The sequence below is a fragment of the Narcine bancroftii genome, chromosome 5, assembly GCF_036971445.1.
Source record: "Narcine bancroftii isolate sNarBan1 chromosome 5, sNarBan1.hap1, whole genome shotgun sequence".
In the NCBI taxonomy this organism is placed as follows: Eukaryota; Metazoa; Chordata; class Chondrichthyes; order Torpediniformes; family Narcinidae; genus Narcine; species Narcine bancroftii.
Genome location: NC_091473.1, coordinates 47,437,893 through 47,459,917, shown reverse-complemented (window position 1 = coordinate 47,459,917; position 22,025 = coordinate 47,437,893). Strand labels below are relative to the sequence as shown.

The 22,025-nt window shown below is 37.6% G+C and overlaps 1 protein-coding gene across 1 annotated transcript in view; it reads right to left on the bottom strand.

Annotated features, from left to right (window-relative positions):
* LOC138765292 (collagen alpha-1(VII) chain-like) overlaps window positions 1–22,025 on the bottom strand; it is a 188,701-nt gene that overhangs the window by 18,975 nt on the left and 147,701 nt on the right. The window contains exons 62-65 of the mRNA XM_069942338.1: window positions 20,842–20,877; window positions 12,085–12,141; window positions 11,905–11,976; window positions 2,424–2,495 (exon numbers count right to left, since the gene is read on the bottom strand). Of these exons, the coding sequence (XP_069798439.1) occupies window positions 2,424–2,495; window positions 11,905–11,976; window positions 12,085–12,141; window positions 20,842–20,877 (237 nt within the window). The remainder of the gene's footprint in view (window positions 1–2,423; window positions 2,496–11,904; window positions 11,977–12,084; window positions 12,142–20,841; window positions 20,878–22,025) is intronic.

Sequence of the window (22,025 nt, the reverse complement as noted above, 5' to 3'; positions counted from 1 at the left end):
CAGAAATGAGGCGCTATCAGGGCCTCTAGATACAGGTACTAATTTCTATACTGGCTTTTTGAAGTGTAGTCATAAAGCAGGAAACTCAGGTAATAAAAGGTTGTACCTGGAGATAAAACAAGGGCCAAAGTGAACCTTTCCTTGAGAGTAGACCGAGAAACTGAGTAGAGAGCCAGCAAGAAGTCAAACTATATAACCCCAAATGTAGCTTGAATGGGAAAGTGTTCATATATTGTTACAGGAAGTAGTGTAACAGACATAAAAGGAATATACATATTATAGCTTAACAGATGATAGATATTGAAATGCAACTGATGTAAGAATGCATACTGAAGCATTTATACTCAGCCTTTTCAAAGACTTGGGATCTGTGAATCTGGGATCTAGGTTCATCCCGGTCTATGAAACCCAAAGCTCAATAGTATGTGGTATATACAGTCACCGAAGTATAATGATAGAATACCACACATTAGTGCTCCAATGTGCAATGATGAACAGATGTGACAACAGTATCCAGGAGAGAGCAAAGGGAGTTATTTTCCAAGAAAACCAGCAATACCACAATGATACTGATCATTTCTTTTGAGTGTTTTATTTGAGTGTAAAGGTAAGGAAGTCATGCTGTAGCTATATAAATTTTGGTTCAGCCATACTGGCATACTGTATGCAATTCTGGTTGTCCCATGACAGAATATGGAATCTTTGGAAAGAGGACAGATTAGCCAGGATGTTGGCTGGATTAGAGGATATGTACAAAGGGGAGAGGATGGACAGACTTGGGTTGTTTACTCAGGAGCAATGGTAGTTAAGGGGAGACCTGATAGAAGTTTATAAAATTATGAGGCATTGATAGCATTAGAATCTTTTTTCTAAGGAAAATATGTCACATACTGGAGGACATGCATTTAAGGTGATGGGAAATAGTTTAAAAGAGATATGGGGGACAAGGCCTTTCTTTTTTTAAAGAGAATAGTAGGTGGCTGGAATGGACTTCTAGGTCTGGAGGTCAGTGACTAGTGGAGTGCCACAAGGATCTGTTCTGGAACCCTTGCTCTTTGTGATTTTTATAAATGACCTGGATAAAGAGGTGGAAGGGTGGGTCAGTAAGTTTGCGGATGGCACGAAGGTTCAAGGAGTTGTGGATGGAGCTGAAGGTTGTCAAAGGTTACTATATAGATAGGATGCAGAGTTGGCCAAAGTGGCAGAAGGATTTCAATCCGGATAAGTGTAAGGTGATGCATTTTGGAAGGACTAACCAGATGGTTGAGTACAGGGTTAATGGTCAGTTACTTAAGAGTGTGAATGAACAGAGGGACCTTGGGGTGCAGATGCATACGTTCCTCAAGGTCGCCTCACACGTTGATCAGATAATTAAGAAGGCCTATGGGATACTGGGATTCATTAATGGGGGATTGAATTCAGCAGAAAAGAGGTCATGTTACAACTCTACATATCTTGGTTATGACCACACAGAGTAGTGCTCAGTTCTGGTCACCTCATTATAGGAAGGATGGCTATAGAGAGGGTGCAGAGGAGATTTATCAGGATGTTGCCTGGATTGCGAAACAAGTCTTATGAGACAAGGTTAACAAGGAAGGATGAGAGGAGACTTAATAGGGGTCTACAAGATTATGAGAGGCATAGATAGGGTGGACAGACAGCACCTGTTCCCTAGGGCAGGATCAACAAACACCAGAGGACATGTGTACAAAGTTAAGGGAGGGAAGTTTGGGGGAGACATCAGGGGTATTTTTTTTTTTAATATACAGAGAGTTGTGGATGCCTGGAATGCCTTGCCAGGGATGGTGGTGGAGGCTAAAACATTTGGGGCATTTAAGAGTCTCTTAGACAGACACATGGATGAAAGAAAAATAGAGGGCTACAGGGTAAGGGAAGGTTTATTACTTTTTTTTAGGAAGGAATATATGGGTTGGCATAACATCGAGGGCTGAAGGGCCTCTACTGTGTTGTATTATTCTATGTCCTAGTGTTGGAAGTACATGCAATAGTAGCTTCCAAGAAGCTTTTTGATAGACAGATAACTATGCTGGAAATACTGTAGAGGGCTATGGATCATGTGCAAACAGCAGTTAATTAGGGCATCATGTTTGACACAGACATGTGGGCCAAAGGGCCTGTTCCTGCACTTGTACTGTTCCATGTTCCACATTCATAGCAGCAAGGTTATGCATGGAAAGAAAGGTTGTGTTACCATCTGAGATTCAATAGATTAAGACATAAAGGCAACTACTGGTACGGCTTGTTGAATTTATGGTCCTGAGACATCATGCGTACAATTCATTATTACAAAAAAATAGGTTTGTCCATCGAAGTTGTAAATGGTGTTGCATTGAAAATTCAAAAGTGAATGCTCACAAATTAAGGAATATCTGTATTGAATTTAACAGAATGAAAGTTCATACCTTTTGACCATGAGGACCTCTTGCTCCTGGGAAGCCCATTGAACCTTTATCACCTTGTTCTCCTTTCGGTCCCTTTATAGAGAAGAGAAAATTAAGTACAATATCTAAATACATACACACTGACTTTAGTCGTTACCAAAGTCTTCTGGTTTACTTGCAGCAAAGAAGAGAACTTGAAAGGTTTTAAAAGACAAGGAGGGAAAGGCCAGCAAACTGGATTCTTCAGTCTTGGTTCAATTAATAATCAACAGATTGAATGGTTTGCACGGTGATTCAATGATTTGCTGAATTTCTACAGCAGGGCTTCTCAACCTTTCTCTTTCCACTCACATCCCACTTTAAGTATTCCCTATGCCATAGGTGCTCTGTGATTAGTAAGGGATCGCTTAAGGTGGTGTGTGGGTGGAAAGAAAAAGTTTGAAAACCACTGTTTTAATCGTACCTTCTTCTTTCTTTGGCTTGGCTTCGCGGACGAAGATTTATGGAGGGGTAATGTCCACGTCAGCTGCAGGCTCGTTTGTGGCTGACAAGTCCGATGCGGGACAGGCAGACACGGTTGCAAGGGAAAATTGGTTGGTTGGACCTAATTGACTCGTTATGTGCACGGTTTCATAACTCCAAAGGAAATGGGCCAATGACAATTTTTCTCAAGCAAAATATTTCAGTAACAATTGGGCCTAGAGCAGTGATTCTCAACCTTCCCTTCCCATTCACATACCGCTTTAAGCAATTCTTCACTAATCACAGAACACCGATGGCATAGGGATTACTTAAAGTGGCATGTGAGCAGAAAGAAAAAGGTTGAGGACCACTGTTCTACAATGTTCAATGTGGAAGCAGCACTGCCCTAACAGTGAGCAGACACAAAACACGTCCATGTGGTTAGACTCATCTTGATATGGTCAATGATTAGGATATGTTTGCCTGTGGAACACTCTAAGCACTCACTTACTGTGAATGATAGAAACCTTTCTTCTTGGCATTACCATCCAGATGTCCAATTGTTAATTTTTTTCAAGTATATTGTCACATTACATGGTAGAGTGAAGGGTTCTTCTGTGAGTGGTCTATCAAGTCAACTCTGTCATTCATACAGCCATACAAAATAACAAGACCAGAGCACAGATATGGAGCATAAGGTTACAATGAGAAAGATCAGTTAGTACATGGAAAGAGCAGCAGGTAGCATTGTAAAGTGGTTCATTCTGGAGCCTGATGGCTGTGGGGAATACATTGTCTTTAAGCCCATTGATGCACAATTTCACACACTTGAACCATCTCTTTGATAGGAGGAGGGAGAAGACTGCGTGTCTAGGTTGGGATGGGTCCTTTAGTATGTTGTTTTACATGGCAGCAGGAGGTGTGCCTGGAGCCCATGGAGGGAAGGATTGTGTGATGTTCTGAGCTGCATTCACCTGTAGCTTTGTCCGATCTGTGATGCACCCAGCAAGTCTGCTTTCAATGGTGCACCCATAGAAGTTGTTTAATGACATGGAAGACACGTCGAATTACCTTAGTCTTCGAAGAAAGGAGAGGCATTGGTGTGCTTTCTTGACCACCTTGTCAATGTGGATTGTCCAGGTCAGTTCTTTGGAAATATTTACTCTCAGGAACATAATGCTATCTTCCATCACACCTATTGATGTGGACAGGAGCATGAGCTCTATTCCTTTCCTTGAATTCCATGATCAGCTCCTTTGTATTAATGGCATTCAGAAAGACATTGCTATCTTGCCACTAGACTCTCAATCTTCTTGCTATTTTCCGTCATGAGTGATGTCATCAATGAACCTCAAGATGGAGTGGGACGGGAGGAGTCACGTGATGGAGTAGTGGCCGGACGGTGAACTCCAGCCCTCTCCAGAAAAGTCGGAAAAAACAAAGGAAAACACAAAGGCACAAAAATAAAAATTAAAGTAAAGTGAGTAAAAAGGTGGAAAGAAGATGGTGACGAAAAAAGAAAAATCAAAACCAACGGTAAGAAGAGAGGAAGAGAAGACAACGGAAGAAGAAGGAGAAGGCCTTACCTGTTCGAAGAGGCCCGCGGTGGAGAGAGAAACCCGCTCCCACAGGTCGGTAGAAAGTGGACTACAAAAATGGCTCGCTGAGCCGAGTAAAAGTGCGCAACCGCGCATGCGCGACTCCTTGCGCATGCGCGATGCGCATGCAAAAAAACACACCGACGGGAGGGGTGACCATCTGGGGAGTCGATCTCCACAGCCGGCAATGACAGCTGCAGAACACCTGCAGCAAGAGGAGAACATAGAAGACAACGAAAACAAGAAAGAAGAGAAGAAAAGGACAACAAAGAAACAACAGATGGCCAACACAGAGGAAGAAGAAGAGGAAGAGTACAGTGAAGTAGAAGAAGAAGGGAAAGGCAAGATAAAGGATATACTTTCTCTTATTAAAGAATACATGGAGTCATTTAAAGAAAGGCAAGCGCAAGAATTTAATGATTTAAGAAGAAGAATAAACAATACAGAAGAGAAAATGAATAAAATAGATATGACCTTATCAGAAATGGGAAAAAGAATGGACAAGGTGGAAGAACGAGAAGCAGCAGTAGAAATGGAGGTAGAGGACTTAAAAAAGAAATTAGAGGAATCTAATAAAAAAGTTAAGGAGACACAAGAACTGTTAGCTCAGAAAATAGATATAATGGAAAATTATAACAGAAGAAATAACATAAAGATAGTGGGCCTTAAGGAAGATGAAGAAGGCAAGAATATGAGAGAGTTTATAAAAGATTGGATCCCTAGGATCCTAGGATGTCCAGAACTACAGCAAGAAATGGAAATAGAAAGGGCACATAGAGCATTGGCCTTTAAACCACAACCACAACAAAGCCAACACCTATTTTAGTAAAATTCCTAAGATATACTACAAGAGAAAAGGTACTGGAGAAAACAATGGAAAAAGTAAGAGAGGGCAACAAGCCACTGGAGTACAAAGGGCAAAAAATCTTCATTTATCCAGATATAAGTTTTGAACTCCTGAAGAAGAGAAAGGAGTTCAATACAGCAAAGGCGATTTTATGGAAGGAAGGGTATAAATTTATACTAAAGCATCCAGCGGTATTGAAAATATTTATTCCAGGACAACAAAACAGACTATTCTCAGATCCAGAGGAAGCACGAAAATTTGCAGAACAATTACAAAATAGACTGAGAGATGAAGACGTGTATCGAGAGTACAAAAGACTGCGAACTAAAAAGACACGTAAGTTTTGAACTCCTGAAGAAGAGGAAGGAGTTCAATACATCGAAAACAATCTTATGGAAAAAAACTATTCTCGGATCCAGAGGAAGCAAGGAAATTTGCAGAACAACTACAAAACAAACAGAGATATGAAGACATGTAATAAGAGTAAAAATGACCACGATTTATATGTATGTGGGTAAAGAGGTATATGTGTGTATATGTATAATGTGGATACATGAATGTATCCGTATTTAGAGGAAAATATAGATAGTATAGACAAGAATTAATAAGGGAAGGAAATGAAATAGAGGCAATAAGGAGGGAATTAAAAGAGTGACCTTTGTTACATATGAAAAGTGAAATCTTTTCTGGGGGGGGGCTGGGGGGGAGGAGTTACGGTCACTGCAAAATCAACTGACGCTTGCGAGTGAATTCGCAAATCCAAATGGAGAGGGGAGATGTGGTTGTCCGATAAGGGATAAAGGACAACTCAGGAGGGGAAGGGGGGATTGGGGCTAAAGAAGTTTTAAATAGGAGAATAAGGAAAATGTTTGATGTTTTAGGAATGTTGTCTTATAAAGGGTTCAAAACAAGAAAACAGAAATGGATAAGAAGGAAAGGTAATGATGGAGAAATGGAAAGGGAAGATAAACAAAGAATAAAATGGCTACGTTGAACTATATGACTTTAAATATTAATGAAATACATAACAAAATTAAAAGGAAGAAACTGCTAAATTTACTGAAAAAAGAAAAAAATTGATATAGCATTTGTGCAAGAAACACATTTAACTGAATTGGAGCACAAGAAATTAAAGAGAGATTGGGTAGGACACGTAACAGCAGCATCGTATAATTCAAAAGCAAGAGGAGTAGCTATATTAATTAGTAAAAATGTGCCATTTAAAATAGAAGAGGAAATAATAGATCCAGCAGGGAGATATGTAATGATAAAATGTCAGATATATTCAGAGTTTTGGAATCTACTCAATGTATATTCACCTAACGAAGAAGATCAAAAGTTTATGCAAGATACCTTTTTGAAGATAGCAGATACGCAGGGGAACATATTAATAGGAGGGGATTTCAACCTGAATTTGGATTCAAATATGGACAAAACTGGGAAAAAAATAACAGAAAGAACAAAGTAACCAAATTTATAATTAAATCGATGGAAGAAATGCAACTTTTGGATATATGGAGGAAACAACACCCAAAGGAAAAGGAATATTCATATTACTCGGCTAGACATAAAACATACTCAAGAATAGACCTATTTTTATTATCAGCTCGTATGCAAGATAGAGTAAAAAAAAACAGAATATAAAGCTAGAATACTATCGGACCATTCACCCTGAATATTGACAGTAAAGTTAGAGGACTTCCCTCCAAAAATGTATAGATGGAGATTAAACCCCATGTTACTTAAAAGGCAGGATTTTAGAGAATTTATTGAAAAACAAATTAAAATGTATTTTGAAATAAATACGAAATCAGTGAAAGATAAGTTTATACTATGGGATGCAATGAAAGCATTCATTAGAGGGCAAATAATAAGTTATGTAACCAAGATGAAGAAGGACTATAATCAGGAAACAGAGCAGTTGGAAAGGGAAATAGTAAATATAGAAAAAGAATTAGCAATGAAGGAAGATACAACTAAAAGAGGAGAATTGGCGGATAAAAAAAATAAAATATGAAACACTACAAACATATAAGGTGGAGAAGAATATAATGAAGACAAAACAGAAATATTATGAACTAGGTGAAAAAACGCACAAACTCCTAGCATGGCAGCTTAAGACAGAACAAGCTAAGAAAATGGTATTGGCATCAAGGAAAAAAGACAAACAAATTACATATAATCCAAAAGAAATTAAGGAAAACTTTAGAGAATTCTATGAAAAATTATACCGAACTGAAAACGAAGGGAAAGAAGGGGAAATAGATGAATTTCTAACTAAAATTGAACTACCAAAACTACAAATAGAGGAACAAAATAAATTAACAGAGCCATTTGGAATAGTAGAAATACAAGAGATAATAAAAAATTTACCAAATAATAAGACACCAGGAGAGGATGGATTCCCAATAGAATTCTATAAAACATTTAAAGACTTATTAATTCTGCCCCTCCTGGAAGTAATCAACCAGATTGATAAAACACAAAGCTTACCAGATTCATATAAAACAGCAATAATTACAGTAATACTAAAGCAAGGGAAAGATCCACTCTCACCAGCGTCATATAGACCAATATCTTTACTTAACACAGATTATAAGATAATAGCTAAACTATTAGCAAACAGATGAGCAGAGTATGTACCGAAAATGGTAAATCTAGACCAAACTGGATTTATCAAAAAAAGACGCACAACAGACAATATTTGTAAATTTATTAACTTAATTCATGCAGTAGAAGGGAATAAAGCACCAGCAGTAGCAGTTGCTTTAGACGCAGAGAAGAACTTTGACAGAGTAGAATGGAATTATTTGTTCAAAGTATTGCAAAAATTCAGTTTACCGGAGAAGTATATTAATTGGATTAAAGCATTATATAAGGGACCATTAGTGAAAGTGACAGTAAAAGGACATGTATCAAAGCAATTTAACTTAAGCAGGTCAACACGGCAGGGATGCCCACTATCACCTTTATTGTTTGCATTAGCTATAGAACCACTAGCAGAATTGATAAGAACAGAAAATAATATAAAAGGAATAAAAATAAAAGACAAGGAATATAAAATCAGTTCATTTGCGGATGCTGTTATAGTATACTTAACAGAACCAGAACTATCAATAAAAGAATTATTTAAGAAATTGAAGGAATATGGAGAAGTGTTGGGTTACAAGATCAACGTAAATAAAAGTGAAGCACTGCCTATGAATAATGCGGATTTCTCAAAATTTCAGAAGGAATCACCATTTAGATGGCAAATGCAAGCAATAAGATACCTAGGTGTACAAATAAACAAAAATCTCGGCCAACTATATAAACTCAATTATTATCCACTAATGAAAAAATTACAGGACGATTTAGAGCATTGGAAAGATTTACCACTAACACTAATAGGAAGGATAAACTGTATTAAAATGAACATTTTTCCAAGGATATTATACCTATTTCAGGCATTGCCAATACAACTGACAGAGAAATTCCTCAAGGAGTTAAAGAAAATAATAAGGAAATTCTTATGGAAAGGGGGGAAACCGAGGATAGCACTCGATAAATTAACAGAATGGTATAAACAAGGAGGCTTACAATTGCCAAACTTTAAAAATTATTATAGAGCCGCACAATTAAGATACCTATCAGATTTTTATCAAACAAGGGAAAAGCCAGATTGGACGAGATTAGAATTAGATAAAATAGGGGGAAAGATACCTGAACACATATATAAATGGGATGAAAAATTGGTACAACATACAAGTTCTCCAATATTACATTATCTCCTCAATATTTGGAAGAAGATTCATGTCGAAAGAAATAAAACAAATTATCAATTACCAAAACTAATATTGACGCAAAACAAGTTACTCCCTTTTACAATAGATAACCTTTCCTTTAGAGAATGGGAGAAAAAAGGGATTAAAAGAATAGAAAATTGTTTTTCAGGAAATAGATTCTTATCCTTTGAACAAATGAAAGATAAATACAATATAACTCAAGATACAGCGCTGGCATATTACCAATTGAGATCCTACTTGAAGGATAAATTAGGAAGCAGTTTGAGTTTGTCAGAGGGAAGTAACTTTGAATATGTGATTACAGATACAATGATAATCAAAAGATTTATCACAAATATGTATATTAAACTGCAAGAAAAGGAGAATGAGGAAACAAATGGTAAAACTAAACAAAAATGGGAACAAGATTTAAATATAAAGATAAAAAAGGAAACATGGGAGAAGTTATGCTCTGGAACGATGATAAATATAATAAATACGAAATTACGTATGATACAATATGACTGGATACACAGGCTATACATTACACCTCAAAAGTTAAATAAATGGGACCCAACAGTATCTGATAGATGTTTTCGATGTAAAAAAGAAAGGGGAACAACAATTCATGCAATCTGGACATGTGAGAAAGTAGAAAAATTTTGGGAAGATCTAAATCAGATATTAAATAAAATAACAGAAAACAATATACCAAAGAATCCAGAGATCTTCCTCCTAAGTAACATAAAAAACAAAGAATTTGGAATTGATTTGGAGGATGCACAAAAAAGATTTGTTAAGATAGCTCTAGCCGTAGCAAAAAAATGTATTATGTCAACCTGGAAATTGGAAGATAATTTGAAAATACAACAATGGTATATAGAAATGAATAAATGTATTCCATTAGAAAAAATAACATATAGTTTAAGAAATAATATTGAAATATTCGAACAAATTTGGGAGCCTTACATTAAACATAATAGCGAAAACCTACCGGGGACAATCACTACCTAAGTTAACGGAAGGAAAAGGAAATGAAAAGAATGGACTCAGTGGAATTTCTGGTGTATTTTTATTGAATGACAACATTGTCTGACTGGTTTAATGTATCCTAGATTTTATACCTTAAATGGACGGGAAGGGGGAGTTAGGGAGGGTGGGATGGGAGGAGGGGGGGGGGGAGAAAATGGCTCTGTATATGTGTGAAAAGGAAAAAGTGTGTATCATGGTTAATGTGATTTATGGTGTGAAAAATAAAAAATTTAAAAAAAAAGAATGGCAAAAAAAAAAGATGGAGTGGGACCGGATTTGACTCTACTGTCATGAATGTAGAGGGAGTATAGTCGAGTATCACTAGGGTATAGAAGATACCCTATAGAAGATCACATTTATCCTGAGTTATACTGGGAGAGCAAATGCCACCAAATTAAATTCCCAGAGGATTGGACTAAATAACAATTCATATCATTGTGACTGGCAATTTATATTGAGTTGATTAAGCAATCAGTATTAAAATCAATTGATTAACTGTCCTGGACCCACCATATAAATGTCATTGTGAAGAAAGCACAGCACTGCCTCTACTTCTTCAGGAGCCTGTCGAGGTTTGATATGCCATTGGAAACCTCGACAAACTTTTACAGATATGTGGTGGAAAATTTGCTGACTAGCTGCATCATGACCTGATACGAGCACCACAAATACCCCTGAGAAGAAAGCCCTGCAAAAGGAAGTGGACAAGGCAAATACAGCCCAGTGCATCACAGGCAAATGTCTCCCCACCACTGAGAAAATCTACATGGAACGCATCTACATGGAGAACAGCATCAATTATCAAGGATCCACACCATCCACGACATGCTCTGTTCTTGCTGCTGCCATCAGAAAGAAGGTTCAGGTGCCACAGGACTCGTACCACCAGGATCAGGAATAGTCGCTACCCTTCAACGATCAGATTCTTGATTAATAGATTTATTCAGAGATTCATTTAAGGACTCATGTTTTACTCATTATTTACAATAGAAGTCCAAAAATCTGGATGCCAGAAATACAGATCACCCAAGAATCCATCCTTTTCTAAAACTCTAAACTTTCAAAATTTAGCGGGTGGCACAGTTAGCAAAGCGGTTAGCGCAATGCTGTTAAAGCACCAGATACCTAGGTTCGAATCCCACGCTGTCTCTAAGGAGTTTGTATGTTCTCCCTGTGTCTGCGTGGATTTTCCTGGATGCTCTGGTTTCTTCCCATTGTTGTAGGTCAATTGAGATATTTGGGTAGCACAGGCTCCTAGGCCAAAAGGGCCTGTTACTGTGCTGCATGTCTAAGTTTAAATTTTGTTGCACAGCTGCACAAACAACTGCTTATTTTTCTTTAAAAATGCTCATTTTGATAACTGAAGCATGCTGTGTTTGCGAATGAATAAACTACCTCTTCTTTATTCCTCCTTAAATTGAATTTCAAAAGTACCACCTAGGAATCTGAAAAATTCAGACCGACCCAATCCCCGAGCAGTCCCTATTTTCAGACTTCTATTGTATTACTACATATTTATACACACATCTGTATTTTCAGTTTGTTTTCAGTTACTGGGACTGTTTACAGTTACTGGGATAGAAATTATGAGGCCTGAACTGTAGAAAGAATATTTTCAGGGTGGTATGTGATTTCACTCTGACAATAAATTTAAACTTTGACCTAATCTAGAATTATTCACATCTTCCTGCCTCTTTTCAAGACTAAATTAACAGGCTCAGTCTGCTCCAGTCGGATATGAACTCTGATCCTTTGGATCACAATGCTTCTTTTACAAAGTACGTCACCAGACTACGTACCTTCTCTCCCCTGGGTCCTTCTTCTCCTTTCACTCCCTTTTGTCCCTCACTTCCTTTCTGACCACGGTCTCCCTGTGAGTAAAGGAGACTTTAACAGCATCTCAAACACCTCCCCTCTTCAGCAGCAGTAAAAATACTTCTGCTTTTTCCTTTCGAAAGTGTGAGAATGTTATTTCTTACCATCTCTCCTTTGATTCCTCTGATCCCAGGTGTTCCAATTACAGCAATCGCATCACCCTGCACAGGGAACATAACGGTGTTATTATTAAGCCTTTGAATGCTCTCTGAAGCTGAAAATGATCATATTACCAGATTTAGTCATAGTTTTACAAAAGGTAAACAGACTCTTAGCCCAATTTGCCATTTTCGACCCAAACTTGTTCCCATTATGTCTTCGACCATTTCCATCTCAATCTTTCCTATCATGTCTTGTACCTAGTCAAATGTCTTTCAAACATTGCAATTGAACCTGCCTCTACCAATTCCAAATGCCCACCACCCTCTCCATGAAAAGGTGTCCCTCAGCGTCCTTTGTAAACCTTCCCTCCTCCCTTTAAATCTACGCCTTCTCACATCCTGGGGAAAAGACTATGACTATTTATCTTACTTAGACTCCTAATGATTTTATTAACCTCTGCCTACTTTGGTTCAGACAGAAAAGTCTCAGCCTATCCAGATGACTCAAGCCCATGAGTCGTGGTAGCATCCTCATGAATACCTCTCATGATAAAAACCCATTAGTCCTTCTGGGTCTATGCTGTCTTTCCCATCAGTCGCATTCCCTTACCTATTTACCAGAAACCTATTTCCATTTACAATTTAATGATCTTCACCCTATGCCTCCTTCCACACACATGCGCTATGGGTGAGAAATAGTAGATATTTCACCTAACAACCAGCACATCCTTGGGATGCATGGACCGAGGTCAGGTTCTTAATAGGTCTTGGAGACAGAGGCACAAACCACTATGCCATGATGCTGCTATATTTGAAAGGGGGCTTAAATTAGATGTAATGAAAGCAAGGCTTTCATGTGCACGGTATAACATGGACATTTTCCACCATTCTTTCTGAATCTTGATTTGTGTAACTGTACTTTGTCCAATCCCACTTTGTAATGTAACCTCAGCAGTCTAATTACACTGCAAAGATAATTGTTCACCTTCTCTGAGAAGTGGCAATCAGTACTCTCCTTCCAGGAACTATTAGACTAGATTTTATGCTTCTAGCTCTGGAGGGATTTGAAACATCAACCGTTTCCTCTCAGACAAGACTTCAGAAATCAAGGGTCAGGTCCCAAGTCTGAGGTGATTTTGTTTTGCACAGAGTTTTGAGGATCTTTGATATTCTCTGTATCAATCGACTATGGGTGGGTGCTAAGTTTCTGAAAATACAGTAAAACCCTTGGTATCATGGAGCTATAGGGATTGATGGATGCCGGAATGATGAACTTGCTGGTTTCTTGAGATTGCATGCTGCGATCAGGTGAACTGACTGCGAGGGGGTGCCAATTTTAAACTTACATATTTTTACCTGTCTATTTTCAACAATTTTTTTTGCCTGTTGCTCAAATCTGCTAGTTGCTTGAATTCTGGATAACGGGGATTTTACTGTGTTCAGATTGAGGTTAATGGATTGGAAAAGAAATATACTTTGTGGGTTGATTCAGTGACAACATTATTGAAATGTTGGAATAGTGTCATGGGGGAAAATCCAAAATTTATTCAATGCCTAACTCAACTGTTTATAAATTTCAGATGATTCTTTTTTTTTAAATTTTTTATTTTTCACACCATAAATCACATTAACCATGGTACACACTTTTTCCTTTTCACACATATACAGTGCAATTTTCTCCCCCCCCCCTCCCTCCTCCCATTCCACCCTCTCTACCTCCCCCCTCCCGTCCATTTAAGGTACACAATCTAGGATACATTAAATCAGTCAGACAATGTTGTCATTCAATAAAAATACACCAGAAATTCTACTGAGTCCATTCTTTTCATTTCCTTTTCCTTCCGTTAACTTAGGTAATGATTGTCCCCGGTAGGTTTTCGCTATTGTATTTAATGTAAGGCTCCCATATTTGTTCGAATATTTCAATATTATTTCTTAAACTATATGTTATTTTTTCTAATGGGATACATTTATTCATTTCTATATACCATTGTTGTATTTTCAAATTATCTTCCAATTTCCAGGTTGACATAATACATTTTTTTGCTACGGCTAGGGCTATCTTAACAAATCTTTTTTGTGCATCCTCCAAGTCAATTCCAAATTCTTTATTTTTTATGTTACTTAGGAGAAAGATCTCTGGATTCTTTGGTATATTGTTTTCTGTTATTTTATTTAATATCTGATTGAGATCATCCCAAAATTTTTCTACTCTTTCACATGTCCAGATTGCATGAATTGTTGTTCCCCTTTCTTTTTTACATCGAAAACATCTATCAGATACTGTTGGGTCCCATTTATTTAACTTTTGCGGTGTAATGTATAGTCTGTGTAACCAATTATATTGTATCATATGCAGCCTCGTATTTATTGTATTTCTCATCGTTCCAGAACATAATTTCTCCCATGTTTCCTTTTTTATCTTTATATTTAAATCTTGTTCCCATTTTTGTTTAGTTTTACCATTTGTTTCCTTATTCTCCTTTTCTTGCAGTTTAATATACATATTTGTTATAAATCTTTTGATTATCATTGTATCTGTAATCACATATTCAAGGTTACTTCCCTCTGGCAAACTCAAGCTGCTTCCTAATTTATCCTTCAAGTAGGATCTCAATTGGTAATATGCCAGCGCTGTATCTTGAGTTATATTGTACTTATCTTTCATTTGTTCAAAGGATAAGAATCTATTTCCTGAAAAACAATTTTCTATTCCTTTAATCCCTTTTTTTCCCATTCTCTAAACGAAAGGTTATCTATTGTAAAAGGGAGTAACTTGTTTTGCGTCAATATTAGTTTTGGTAATTGATAATTTGTTTTATTTCTTTCTACATGAATCTTCTTCCAAATATTGAGGAGATAATGTAATATTGGAGAACTTCTATGTTGTACCAATTTTTCATCCCATTTATATATGTGTTCAGGTATCTTTTCCCCTATTTTATCTAATTCTAATCTCGTCCAATCTGGCTTTTCCCTTGTTTGATAAAAATCTGATAGGTATCTTAATTGTGCGGCTCTATAATAATTTTTAAAGTTTGGCAGTTGTAAGCCTCCTTGTTTATACCATTCTGTTAATTTATCTAGTGCTATCCTCGGTTTCCCCACTCTCCATAAAAATTTCCTTATTATTTTCTTTAACTCCTTGAAGAATTTCTCTGTCAGTTGTATTGGCAATGCCTGAAATAGGTATAATATCCTTGGAAAAATGTTCATTTTAATACAGTTTATCCTTCCTATTAGTGTTAGTGGTAAATCTTTCCAATGCTCCAAATTGTCCAGTAATTTTTTCATTAGTGGATAATAATTGAGTTTATATAGTTGGCCGAGATTTCTGTTTATTTGTACACCTAGGTATCTTATTGCTTGCATTTGCCATCTAAATGGTGATTCCTTCTTAAATTTTGAGAAATCCGCATTATTCATAGGCATTGCTTCACTTTTATTTACGTTTATCTTGTAACCCGACACTTCTCCATATTCCTTCAATTTCTTATATAATTCTTTTATTGATAGTTCTGGTTCTGTTAAGTACACTATAACATCATCCGCAAATAAACTGATTTTATATTCCTTGTCTTTTATTCTTATTCCTTTTATATTATTATCTGTCCTTATCAATTCTGCTAGTGGTTCTATAGCTAACGCAAACAATAAAGGTGATAGTGGGCATCCCTGCCGTGTTGACCTGCTTAAATTAAATTGCTCTGATACATGTCCATTTACTGTCACTTTCACTAACGGTCCCTTATATAATGCTTTAATCCAATTAATATACTTCTCCGGTAAACTGAATTTTTGCAATACTTTGAACAAATAATTCCATTCTACTCTGTCAAAGGCCTTCTCTGCGTCTAAAGCAACTGCTACTGTAGGTGCTTTATTCCCTTCTACTGCATGAATTAAGTTAATAAATTTACAAATATTGTCTGTTGTGCGTCTTTTTTTGATAAATCCAGTTTGGTCTAGATTTACCCTTTTCGGTACATACTCTGCTAATCTATTTGCTAATAGTTTAGCTATTATCTTATAATCTGTGTTAAGTAAAGATATTGGTCTATATGACGCTGGTGAAAGTGGATCTTTCCCTTGCTTTAGTATTACAGTAATTATTGCTGTTTTACATGAATCTGGTAAGCTTTGTGTTTTATCAATCTGGTTGATTACTTCCAGGAGGGGCGGAATTAATAAGTCTTTAAATGTTCAGCGCTTGACGTCCTGCTTTGCGGAAACTGCCAAAATGTTTGGCCTGGAAGTCAGCCTGAAGAAAACTGAGGTCCTCCATCAGCCAGCTCCCCACCATGATTACACAAAACTCAAAACGGTCAACCAGTTTACCTATCTCGGCTGCACCATTTCATCAGTTGCAAGGATCGACAATGAGATAGACAACAGACTCGCCAAGGCAAATAGCGTCTTTGGAAGACTACACAAAAGAGTCTGGAAAAACAACCAACTGAAAAACCTCACAAAGATAAGCGTATACAGAGCCGTTGTCATACCCACACTCCTTTTCGGCTCCGAATCATGGGTCCTCTACCGGCACCACCTACGGCTCCTAGAACGCTTCCACCAGCGTTGTCTCCGCTCCATCCTCAACATCCATTGGAGCGCTTACATCCCTAACGTCGAAGTACTCGAGATGGCAGAGGTCGACAGCATCGAGTCCACGCTGCTGAAGATCCAGCTGCGCTGGATGGGTCACGTCTCCAGAATGGAGGACCATCGCCTTCCCAAGATCGTGTTATATGGCGAGCTCTCCACTGGCCACCGTGACAGAGGTGCACCAAAGAAAAGGTACAAGGACTGCCTAAAGAAATATCTTGGTGCCTGCCACATTGACCACCGCCAGTGGGCTGATAACGCCTCAAACCGTGCATCTTGGCGCCTCACAGTTTGGCGGGCAGCAACCTCCTTTGAAGAAGACCGCAGAGCCCACCTCACTGACAAAAGGCAAAGGAGGAAAAACCCAACACCCAACCCCAACCAACCAATTTTCCCCTGCAACCGCTGCAATCGTGTCTGCCTGTCCCGCGTCGGACTTGTCAGCCACAAACGAGCCTGCAGCTGACGTGGACTTTTTACCCCCTCCATAAATCTTCGTCCGCGAAGCCAAGCCAAAGAAATGTTTTGTAGAATTCTATTGGGAATCCATCCTCTCCTGGTGTCTTATTATTTGGTAATTTTTTTATTATCTCTTGTATTTCTACTATTCCAAATGGCTCTGTTAATTTATTTTGTTCCTCTATTTGTAGTTTTGGTAGTTCAATTTTAGTCAGAAATTCATCTATTTTCCCTTCTTTCCCTTCGTTTTCAGTTCAGTATAATTGTTCATAGAATTCTCTAAAGTTTTCCTTAATTTCTTTTGGATTATATGTAATTTGTTTGTCTTTTTTCCTTGATGCCAATACCATTTTCTTAGCTTGTTCTGTCTTAAGCTGCCATGCTAGGATTTTGTGCGTTTTTTCACCTAGTTCATAATATTTCTGTTTTGTCTTCATTATATTCTTCTCCACCTTATATGTTTGTAGTGTTTCATATTTTATTTTTTTATCCGCCAATTCTCTTCTTTTAGTTGTATCTTCCTTCATTGCTAATTCTTTTTCTATATTTACTATTTCCCTTTCCAACTGCTCTGTTTCCTGATTATAGTCCTTCTTCATCTTGGTTACATAACTTATTATTTGCCCTCTAATGAATGCTTTCATTGCATCCCATAGTATAAACTTATCTTCCAATGATTCCGTATTTATTTCAAAATACATTTTTATTTGTTTTTCAATAAATTCTCTAAAATCCTGCCTTTTAAGTAACATGGGGTTTAATCTCCATCTATACATTCTTGGAGGGATGTCTTCTAACTTTACTGTCAATATTAAGGGTGAATGGTCCGATAGTATTCTAGCTTTATATTCTGTTTTTCTTACTCTATCTTGCATACGAGCTGATAACAAAAATAGGTCTATTTTTGAGTATGTTTTATGTCTAGCCGAGTAATATGAATATTCCTCTTCCTTTGGGTGTTGTTTCCTCCATATATCCAAAAGTTGCATTTCTTCCATCGATTTAATTATAAATTTGGTTACTTTGTTCTTTCTGTTAATTTTTTTCCCAGTTTTGTCCATATTTGAATCCAAATTCAGGTTGAAATCCCCTCCTATTAATATGTTCCCTTGCGTATCTGCTATCTTCAAAAAGATATCTTGCATAAACTTTTGATCTTCTTCGTTAGGTGTATATACATTGAGTAGATTCCAAAACTCTGAATATATCTGACATTTTATCATTACATATCTCCCTGCTGGATCTATTATTTCCTCTTCTATTTTAAATGGCACATTTTTACTAATTAATATAGCTACTCCTCTTGCTTTTGAATTATACGATGCTGCTGTTACGTGTCCTACCCAATCTCTCTTTAATTTCTTATGCTCCAATTCAGTTAAATGTGTTTCTTGCACAAATGCTATATCAATTTTTTCTTTTTTCAGTAAATTTAGCAGTTTCTTCCTTTTAATTTGGTTATGTATTCCATTAATATTTAAAGTCATATAGTTCAACGTAGCCATTTTATACTTTGTTTATCTTCCCTTTCCGTTTCTCCATCATTACCTTTCCTTCTTATCCATTTCTGTTTTCTTGTTTTGAACCCTTTATAAGACAACATTCCTAAAACATCAAACATTTTCCTTATTCTCCTATTTAAAACTTCTTTAGCCCCAATCTCCCCTTCCCCTCCTGAGTTGTCCTTTATCCTTTGTCGGACAACCACATCTCCCCTCTCCATTTGGATTTGCGAATTCACTCGCAAGCGTCAGCTGATTTTGCAGTGACCGCAACTCCTCCCCACCCAGCCCCACCAGAAAAGATTTCACTTTTCATATGTAACAAAGGTCACTCTTTTAGTTCCCTCCTTATTCCCTCTATTCCATTTCCTTCCCTTATTAATTCTTGTCTATACTATCTATATTTTCCTCTAAATACGGATACATTCATGTATGCACATTATACATATACACACACATATACCTCTTTACCCACATACATATAAATCGTGGTCATTTTTACTCTTATTACATATCTTCATCTCTCTGGTTGTTTTGCAGTTGTTCTGCAAATTTCCTTGCTTCCTCTGGATCCGAGAATAGTTTTTTTTTCCCCCATAAGATCGTTTTCGATGTATTGAACTCCTTTCTCTTCTTCAGGAGTTCAAAACTTATGTGTCTTTTTAGTTCGCAGTCTTTTGTACTCTCGTTACACGTCTTCATCCCTCAGTCTATTTTGTAATTGTTCTGCAAATTTTCGTGCTTCCTCTGGATCCGAGAATAGTCTGTTTTGTTGTCCTGGAATAAATATTTTCAATACTGCTGGATGCTTTAGTATAAATTTATACCCTTTCTTCCATAAAATCGCCTTTGCTGTATTGAACTCCTTTCTCTTCTTCAGGAGTTCAAAACTTATATCTGGATAAATGAAGATTTTTTGCCCTTTATACTCCAGTGGCTTGTTGCCCTCTCTTACTTTTTCCATTGTCTTCTCCAGTAACTTTTCTCTTGTAGTATATCTTAGGAATTTTACTAAAATAGATCTTGGCTTTTGTTGTGGTTGTGGTTTATAGGCCAATGCTCTATGTGCCCTTTCTATTTCCATATCTTGCTGTAGTTCTGGACACCCTAGGATCCTGGGGATCCAATCTTTTATAAACACTCTCATATTCTTGCCTTCTTCATCTTCCTTAAGGCCCACTATCTTTATGTTATTTCTTCTGTTATAATTTTCCATTATATCTATTTTCTAAGCTAATAGTTCTTGTGTCTCTATAACTTTTTTATTAGATTCCTCTAATTTCTTTTTTAAGTCCTCTACCTCCATTTCTACTGCTGCTTCCCGCTCTTCCATCTTGTCCATTCTCTTTCCCATTTCTGTTAAGGTCATATCTATTTTATTCATTTTCTCTTCTGTATTGTTTATTCTTCTTCTTAAATCATTAAATTCTTGCGCTTGCCTTTCATTAAATGACTCCATGTATTCTTTAATAAGAGAAAGTATGTCCTTTATCTTGCCTTTCCCTTCTTCTTCTATTTCACTGTACTCTTCCTCTTCTTCTTCTTCTGGGTTGGCCATCTGTTGTTTCTTTGTTGCCCTTTTCCTCTCTTCTTTCTTGTTTTCGTTGTCTTCTATGTTCTCCTCTTGCTGCAGGTGTTCTGCAGCTGTCATTGCCGGCTGTGGAGATTGACTCCCCAGCTGGTCACCCCTCCCGTCGGTGTGTTCTTTTGCATGCGCATCGCGCATGCGCAAGGAGTCGCGCATGCGCGGTTGCGCACTTTTACTCGGCTCAGCGAGCCATTTTTGTAGTCCACTTTCTACCGACCTGAGGGAGCGGGTTTCTCTCTCCACCGCGGGCCTCTTCGAACAGGTAAGGCCTTCTCCTTCTTCTTCCGTTGTCTTCTCTTCCTCTCTTACCGTTGATTTCGACTTTTCTTTTTTCGTCGCCATCTTCTTTCCACCTTTATATTCACTTTTCTTTAATTTTTATTTTTGTGCCTTTGTGTTTTCCTTTGTTTTTTCCGACTTTTCTGGAGAGGGCTGGAGTTCACCGTCCGGCCACTACTCCATCACGTGACTCTTTCCATTTCAGATGATTCTTAACACATTGCTTCTCTTCCACTTTCACAACACAAGTAGAAAACAAATGCAAGATACAAGACTTCTGTGCTTGGGTTTGCTAATAGTTTGTGTGTTCCGCAAGGTCTTACATACCTTCTCCCCCTTCTGCCCATTGGATCCACGATCACCCTGCAACACAAATACAGAGAACTCTCCTCATTTTACACGTTTTAATAGCTTTGTGTGCATCTGGCTTTGAACATCTGCCTCCTGCATCACTGGAACTCAGTGCTGCCCTAGGTACCACATAGGAAGAACTGAACCAAATAATTTCTTTGGCATCAACTCCCAAGCCCACCACATCCATACCTGTCTCCAAAACCCAGAGGAGTGGAAAACTGCAAATGTAACACTATAGTCCAAGCCAGGAGGAAAATTAAAGAAAAAAGGAAACTTTAAGTCAGTTAACCTAACATCTGGCATTGGGAAAATCCAGAAATCTATTTTCAAAGTCCAATAGAAGGGTGCTAAGAAAACTATAAAACCAATATGATAAGTCAACATAGTTTCATGAAAAGAAAATAATATTTTGACAAATTTGCCAAGTTCATCGAGGATGTACAAACAAGCAAGATGAATGGAAACCAGTAGATGTAATGTGTTTGGATTTCCAGCGGGTTAGTGTAGCGGTTACTATGATGCTAGTACAGTGCCAGTGACCCAGGTTTGAATTCGCCCCTGTGCCAGGAGTTTGTACTATCTTTCTATGTGGGTTTCCTCTGAGTGCTTTGGTTTTCTCCTACCCTTCAAAAATGTACAGGATTGTAGGTTATTTTGGATGTAAATGGGTGGAATTGGCTTCTACCATGCCATAAATAAAAAATGTTAAAAAATTAAAAATATAAAAAATCAATTATTGTGGAGAGAATCCCTTTACCTTTAGCCTAGAGAGGGTCAAGAACTTCAAACTCCTGGATGTCAACATCTCTGAGGATCTGTCCTGGAGCTTCCATATTGATGGAATCACAAAGAAGGCTCGCCAGTGGCTATGCATTGTGAGGTGTTTGAGTAGATTTGGTACATCACCGAAGACTCTTGAAAACCTCTACACATGCACTGTGGAGAGCATTCTGGTTGGTTGCATCACTATCTGGTAGAGAGGTGCCAACGCTTAGGAAAAACTCAGAGGATGGTTAACTCATCCTGCGACATCACAGGCACCAGACTTCACTCATCGAGGACATCTACAAGAGGCGGTGTCTTAAAAAAAGCAGCCTCTATCCTCAAGGACACCCACCACCAAAATCATGCCTTCTTCACTCTGCTACCATCGGAGA